Source organism: Juglans regia, chromosome 1, assembly GCF_001411555.2.
Source record: "Juglans regia cultivar Chandler chromosome 1, Walnut 2.0, whole genome shotgun sequence".
NCBI classification, from domain to species: domain Eukaryota; kingdom Viridiplantae; phylum Streptophyta; class Magnoliopsida; order Fagales; family Juglandaceae; genus Juglans; species Juglans regia.
Window position 1 is genome coordinate 25353713 of NC_049901.1, and position 7784 is coordinate 25361496.

At 38.5% G+C, this 7784-nt stretch overlaps 1 protein-coding gene across 1 annotated transcript; it reads right to left on the bottom strand.

Moving 5' to 3' along the window:
- Positions 1–692: 692 nt before the first annotated feature.
- On the bottom strand, positions 693–4418 carry LOC109000434. Its single transcript, XM_035690502.1, has 4 exons — positions 3504–4418; positions 3015–3188; positions 1938–2554; positions 693–696 (listed from the first exon to the last, which is right to left on the bottom strand). Exons 1-4 carry the CDS (start codon positions 4416–4418, stop codon positions 693–695), a joined length of 1710 nt encoding a protein of 569 aa, XP_035546395.1.
- Positions 4419–7784: the final 3366 nt, after the last annotated feature.

Sequence of the window (7784 nt, forward strand, 5' to 3'; positions counted from 1 at the left end):
GAAATCAGAATCAAGGTGATAAGTTTGGAGCTTGAACGCCACAAGATTAACTTGATAAGTTCAAAGAGTTCTTTGAAGAACCAAGAGGAACACAAGACCTCACAAAGACAAATAAGCTTCTGAAATTTCAAATCTGATATTAAAACTCGAAATAACCCCTTTATATACTTGGAACAACCCTCCAAGAATAGGAAAAGTCATAACTACAGCTTTAAAAGCAACACAAATATTAACATAACAAGTCCCACGAATTTTAGGCCTCTTGGACTTCTAGAGGCAGCCAGTAATGACAAAATGACTAAATTCAATGTATTTCACGTACCCAGGCAAGACCAAGTTCATTCACCTATTTAATATTCTTGAAACTTAACAAATTCACGTCCTTTAATGGTCAGACCATTCATCATATTTCTATGTGCTAATTAGCCTCTTCAATTGCCTTGATGACATGGACTAAGTCTTGAATATTATTTGAGCCCATCTTGGTCTTTTTAGAATCAGCCCAATTCTCTTGGATTAGCCCATTTAGTACTTCCTTGAATCGTTTGGCTCTAAGTTTTGTAATTGGGCCACTAGGAAGTGACAAAGGGTCTTTTGCAAATTCAGCTCCATTGCCACTTGTATGATCAGCATGTCCAGCTCCTTGGTTTGAATCATTCTCCCCCTCTTGAGAAGGATTTGTCCTCAAATCATCACCTACATCAAAAGGAGACAAATCAGCAACATTAAAGCTTGCACTGACACCATATTCACCTGGTAAGTCAAGCTTGTAGGCATTATCATTGATGCGTTCTACTACTTGAAATGGCCCGTCACTCCGAGGTAGGAGTTTTGAACGCCGCTTCTCTGGAAAACGGTCCTTCCTTAAGTGCAACCAAACCCAATCTCCTGGTTGAAACACTACCTTCTTACGTCCCTTGTTGGCTTGATGGACATATTGTTTAGTCCTCCTTTCAATGTTCAGCCGTGCCTTTTCATGAATCATCTTTACAAATTCTGCCTTCTTTTTGCCATCTAAGTTCACACGTTCACTCAAAGGTAAAGAAGTTAAATCCAAAGGTGACAATGGGTTAAAGCCATAAACAATTTCAAATGGTGAAAACTTAGTTGCAAAATGTATACTTCAATTGTAAGCAAATTCAACATGTGGCAAACAATCTTCCCATGCTTTCAAGTTCTTTTTAATGATAGCACGCAACAAAGACGACAATGTTCTATTTACTACTTCAGTTTGGCCATCTGTTTGTGGATGACAAGTAGTAGAAAACAACAACTTAGTTCCCAGCTTTCCCCACAAAGTCTTCCAAAAGTAACTCAAAAACTTTGCATCCCTATCAGAAACAATGGTCTTAGGCATACCATGTAATCTAACAATTTCTTTGAAGAACAAATCAGCTATATGTGATGCATCATCAGTTTTATGACATGCAATAAAGTGTGCCATCTTGGAAAATCTATCTACCACCACAAAAATTGAATCTCTCCCCCTCTTAGTCCTAGGTAAACCTAAAATAAAATCCATAGAAATATCAGTCCAAGGTTCACTAGGTATTGGCAAAGGGGTGTACAAACCATGGGGTTTCAACTTAGACTTAGCCTGTTTACACGTAATACACTTCTCACAAATTCTTTCCACATCACGTTTCATATGAGGCCAAAAAAAATGTTCATGCAAAATTCCTAAAGTCTTAGCTACACCAAAATGACCCATCAAACCACCACCATGAGCTTCTCTCACAAGCAATTCGCGCAAAGAACATATTGGCAAACACAGTTTATTTTCCCGAAACAAAAATCCAGCATTCCTATAAAACTTACCAAACACCATTTTTTCACATGCATTGAACACATCACCAAAATCAGAATCTTGAGCATACAATTCCTTAATGTATTCAAAGCCAAGCATTTTTGTATCTAAAATGGAAAGTAAGGCATACCTTCGGGACAATGCATCAGCCACCACATTTTCCTTACCTTGCTTATATCTGATCACATACAGAAATGTTTCAATGAATTCCACCCACTTGGCATGGCGTTTGTTCAACCTTTGCTGTCCTTTCAAATGCTTCAAAGACTCAAGATCTGTGTGAATCACAAACTCCGTTGGCCATAGATAGTGTTGCCAATTTTCCAAAGCCCTCACCAAGGCATACATCTCCTTATCATAAGTAGGGTAATTTAGGGTTGCTCCACTCAACTTTTCACTGAAATAAGCAATTGGACGGCCTTCTTGCATCAAAACAGCTCCAATACCTATGCCTGAAGCATCACACTCAATTTCAAAAGTTTTAGCAAAGTTAGGTAAAACAAGCAAAGGTGCATTAGTTAACTTTTCTTTGATCAGACTAAATGCCTTTTCTTGTTCTTTTCCCCACTTAAACGGCACATTTTTCTTGATGACTTCAGTAAGAGGGGCGGCTAAGCTACTAAAATCACGCACAAACCGTCTATAGAAGCTAGCTAAGCCGTGGAAACTCCTCACTTGGCTGACTGTTGTAGGCGTTGACCACTCTTGGATTGCCTTCACCTTTTCCTCATCCACCTCAATTCCTCTCTTACTAACAACAAAACCAAGAAACACAAGCTTATCCGTGCAAAAGGTGCACTTTTTGAGGTTAGCAAACAACCTTTCTTTCCTTAGAATTTCCAAAACAGATTTCAAATGCATTACATGTTCTTCCAAATTTTTGCTATAGATCAGGATATCATCAAAATACACAACTACAAATCTGCCAATAAATGCTCGCAAAACATGGTTCATCAAACGCATAAATGTGCTCGGAGCATTAGTTAAACCGAAAGGCATCACTAACCACTCATACAAACCATATTTAGTCTTAAAAGCAGTTTTCCATTCATCACCTTCTTTCATCCTAATCTGATGATATCTACTCTTAAGATCAATTTTTGTAAAGACACAAGAACCATACAATTCATCCAGCATATCATCTAGTCTAGGAATGGGATGACGATACTTTACCGTTATGTTGTTGATGGCTCGGCAGTCAACACACATCCTCCATGTTCCATCCTTCTTGCCTCTGAAGTTCCTTGGTCTCCTCGGGATTACTCCTATAAGCAGGTCGGTTTGGAATTGATGCACCAGGTATGAAATCAATTTGATGTTCAATCCCTCGGATTGGAGGTAAACCATAAGGTACCTTTTCAGGAAGGACATCTTCAAACTCCTGCAAAAGAGAAACAATATTGCTCGGCAAAGCACCGACGACATGATTAGTACATAAAAGAGCCTCCTTGTACATGAGTACAATAAGGGGCTGGTGTGAAAATAATGCTCTCTTGATCTCACTTTTTTTTGAAATGTAATTGAATTTCTCCTCTCTTGCTCTCACTATAGCCGAAATCCTCTCTCTTTCTTTTTCACTCTGATCAATGTTTTTCTCTCCTTTTTTTTTAAGTCTTTTTTTTTCAGTTTCGGCTTTCCTTTCCTTTTCCTTTTTTTTTTCATTCGAACTTTGTAACTTTAATTGGTCCTCCCTGACCTGTTTTGGAGTTAATAGCACAAGAGTAATAGGTTGCCTATTAAGAGTGAAGGAATACTTATTTGTGAATCCATCCTGCGTAACCCTCAGATCATACTGCCATGGTCTTCCCAACAGTAAATGGCATGCGTGCATAGGAACCACATCACAAGGCACCTCATCCTCATATTTGCCAATGGATAATGCCACCAACACTTGTCTTGTCACCTTGATTTCCCCACATTCATTCAACCACTGAAGCCGGTAAGGTTGAGGATGTTTCAAGGTAGTTAAAGCCAATTTCTCCACCAAATAAGTGCTGGCTACATTTGTGCAACTCCCACCATCGATAATGACACTGCAAACTTTGTTATTTACAAAGCACCGAGTATGAAACAAGTTCTCCCTTTGGTTACTTTCTTCCTCCTTAACCTGCACATTGAGAACTCGCCTTGCAACCAATAAATCTCCAACCACAGCATTTTGCTCATCGTCAGCATCCTCCATAGATGGCATATCATCATTATCTACTTCTTCCTCATTTTCTGACTCAAGCTCTCCTTGGGCATTTATCACCATCACCCTCTTGTTTACACACTGGCTGGCTATATGTCCGCGCCCCTGACATTTAAAACATTTAATATCACATGTTTTAGAACTTGAAGTCTCGATTGTACCTGAAGTAGTGGCGGTCTTTAAGTTGGCATTCTTAGAGGATTCAAATTTTGGCTTATTTTGTTGCTGCTCATCCCTTTTTGGAGTTGTCTTCCACGAGCTGGTTGTAGCCATAGGCAGTCCCCTCCTAGCCAATCCCTTTCGTTTGAATTGTTCCTCCACCTTTATGGCTTGATGCACCATATCTGTCAACTCAACATAGTGCTGCATCTCGACTATATCCGCAATCTCATGATTTAAACCGTGCAAAAACCTAGCCATGGTGGCTTCCCGGTCCTCTTATACATTAGCCCGGATCATAGCTACCTCCATCTCTTTGTAATACTCATCCACACTTTTAGATCCTTGAATTAACCTCTGTAATTTTTTATACAATCCCCTATAATAGTGGCTGGGTACAAAACGCTTCCTCCTAAGCATTTTCATTTCCTCCCAAGTGTCCACGGGTGGCTCTCTATTCCTCCTCCTATTAATCAGTAATTGATCCCACCACACAATGGCATAATCGGTAAATTCAATTGCAGCCAACTTAACCTTCTTTATCTTTGAGTAGTTGTGACAATCAAAAACCATCTCCATTTTAGTTTCCCACTCCAAATAAACTTCAGGATCATTTTTACCTTGAAAAGATGGGATTTTAATCTTTATATTTCCTAAATCGTTATCCCTCCTAGGCCTACCCATCCTAGCTTCTCTATTTCTATACCCATGCTCAATCCTGCCTCGGTTCAAATATTGCTCATCAAACTCCTCCGACTCCGCCTCTCCATCAACATTCCGCCACGGACCACGCCCACCATGCTGCCTATTGTGGATGTCATGTTGCTGGCCCCTAGGAGTTTCTGCTTCTACCCTGTCCAACCTTTCGTGAATAGGTTCTAATTCAGCCCTCAACATACGCCTCATCTCCCCTAACATCGCTTGCATTTGGAGGTTTGGAACTGGAGGTTGTCGAAATTCTTCGGTTGTGCCTTCTTCTTGATTATTAGACATGTTTTAAAATCTGCAAACAAAGTTAGAATCCTCACAAGCACTCCCTCACGTGTTTCACTCAAGAATTGATACACTTGCACTCGTGTTTTCACTCTAAACGGCTTTTACCCTCATATGGTCTCGCACACTCTTGCCTTTTTCCACTCTTCTGTGTCTTCTTTAGTTCTTAATCGAACTTCAAGAAACTCATTCAAAATAATCCAGCAGCAATTCAGAAAATAAACAACCAAAACTCATCAAAAGTTCAAGTACTTGAATAAGGTGAGATACAAGATTGAAAGGAAGAAGTTTTCTTACTGAATCGTGTACCTTTTTTTTATTTTATTTTATTTTTATAATATCTTTTTGTTTTCATTTTTTTTTTTTTTTTTACAGCAAAGAACAGGAAATAGAACGAAAATAAAAGATAGACAAACTTATCTTAGAACCAAAGCTCTTGATACCAAAATGATATGAACGCCACCAACAATTGTGATGAAACCCGATAACAATGATGGCTTGGAACCCCAAGATCGTATTGACAAGATTTGTTGAGCCTTGACCAGTCACCGAACTAGATGAAAAACCAAGACTACGAAGGATTGAAAACGCCACACCAAGAAATCAGAATCAAGGTGATAAGTTTGGAGCTTGAACGCCACAAGATTAACTTGATAAGTTCAAAGAGTTCTTTGAAGAACCAAGAGGAACACAAGACCTCACAAAGACAAATAAGCTTCTAAAATTTCAAATCTGATATTAAAACTCGAAATAACCCCTTTATATACTTGGAACAACCCTCCAAGAATAGGAAAAGTCATAACTACAGCTTTAAAAGCAACACAAATATTAACATAACAAGTCCCACGAATTTTAGGCCTCTTGGACTTCTAGAGGCAGCCAGTAATGACAAAATGACTAAATTCAATGTATTTCACGTACCCAGGCAAGACCAAGTTCATTCACCTATTTAATATTCTTGAAACTTAACAAATTCACGTCCTTTAATGGTCAGACCATTCATCATATTTCTATGTGCTAATTAGCCTCTTCAATTGCCTTGATGACATGGACTAAGTCTTGAATATTATTTGAGCCCATCTTGGTCTTTTTAGAATCAGCCCATTTCTCTTGGATTAGCCCATTTAGTGCTTCCTTGAATCGTTTGGCTCTAAGTCTTGTAATTGGGCCACTAGGAAGTGACAAAGGGTCTTTTGCAAATTCAGCTCCATTCCCACTTGTATGATCAGCATGTCCAGCTCCTTGGTTTGAATCATCTTAGCCACACTTGGTGAATAGTATTAGACACTTGGCATAAAGAGGAACCATGATATGGATTGTGAAGGAATCAAGGTGTTAGCCACCTAAACGAAACCCTATTCTTTTTTCATCTGATCAACCAATATATTTCTGATCAAAGAGGGTTTCAACCCTAATAAAACCCTCATTGGTTCGAATGGAATCCAATTGAAACCCCAAAAGCTTGGTTGAAACCGAAACCCTAAACGGTTTCCCCAAACCCTAAAGTTGGCCTCTAAACCCATTTTGATCCGATTTCTAGTATTGTGTTTAATCACTTGATTAAATCACTTTCACATGCTATTAATTCAACAAATTATTGTTATGACATCATTATCAAACCTTTAAACCTTGAAAGTTTGATTGGGCCAAGAAAAATTGGATTTGGGTTTGATAGCTTCCCAAATCCTAACCAAACCCCCTTTAAACTCCAAATTGACGCCCACTTGGTTGGGGCCCACAAATATGCCCACCTTGGCAAAAATTCTAGAAGAAGTTTCCTCTCCCACATGGCAAGCCATCCACTATGTAATAGCCCGCTAGAAATTCACTGGTGGAATTTCTATTGACTTTAGGAACCTCGTGAAAACTCCATAAATTTTTACGAATCGACCAATCGCACAAGTTTTAGTCTGTTAACATAGTTAGTGTTATCACTCAATATGGTGCCAAAAATATGAATTTAACATAGAATGTGTTTTGGTCTACACCATTAGACTCAGTTGATTATTTAAGATTTTATGGCGCAGTAGTCCATTTTCATAATTTCGGATGAAACGCATATTCGAAATTGTAAAATTATTTTTAGGGGCACTTCAGGGTTGAATTTTGCTAAACAATTTTCACTATAGGTTAATATAAATATTTAGAATTTTTCAGTACTAAAGTTATTATGCTTTTCTTTTGGAGTGAATAGTAACTTCGATAAGCGCACCCAGTGCAGTGTTTTCAAAATCACAGTGTGGAATGTCCAAATTAGGTTAGAGAAGTTTTATTTGGACTCTTGACAAGATCTTAGCCACACATAGTGAATAGTATTAGACACTTGGCACAAAGAGGAACCATTAGGTAGATTGTGAAAGAAATCAAGGTGTGAGATCATGCCACCTAAGCATAGCTTTGTTTCATCTGATCAATCAAATTGTGCCAGACCAAAGAGGGTTTCAATCCTAAAGAAACCCTAAAAGGTGGAATCCAATTGAAATCCCAAAAGTTTGGTTGAAACCGAAACTCTAAACGATTTCCCCAAACCCTAAAGTTGGCCTCCAAACCCTTTTTAATCTGATTTCTAGCATTGTGTTTAATCACTTGTTTAAATCACTTCCACATGCTATTAATTAATCAAATCCTTGTTAT

Bases quoted from the DNA above. Each gene is read 5' to 3' on its own strand.
- LOC109000434 (XM_035690502.1), bottom strand. From the start codon at position 4,418: ATGGCTAGGTTTTTGCACGGTTTAAATCATGAGATTGCGGATATAGTC. The intron at 3,189-3,503 runs GTCAGGGAGGAC...TCTCTTTTGCAG, and splicing joins TGCTATTAACTCCAAAACAG to GAGTTTGAAGATGTCCTTCC. The intron at 2,555-3,014 runs GTGTGTTGACTG...GTTGTTAGTAAG, and splicing joins AAGGATGGAACATGGAGGAT to AGAGGAATTGAGGTGGATGA.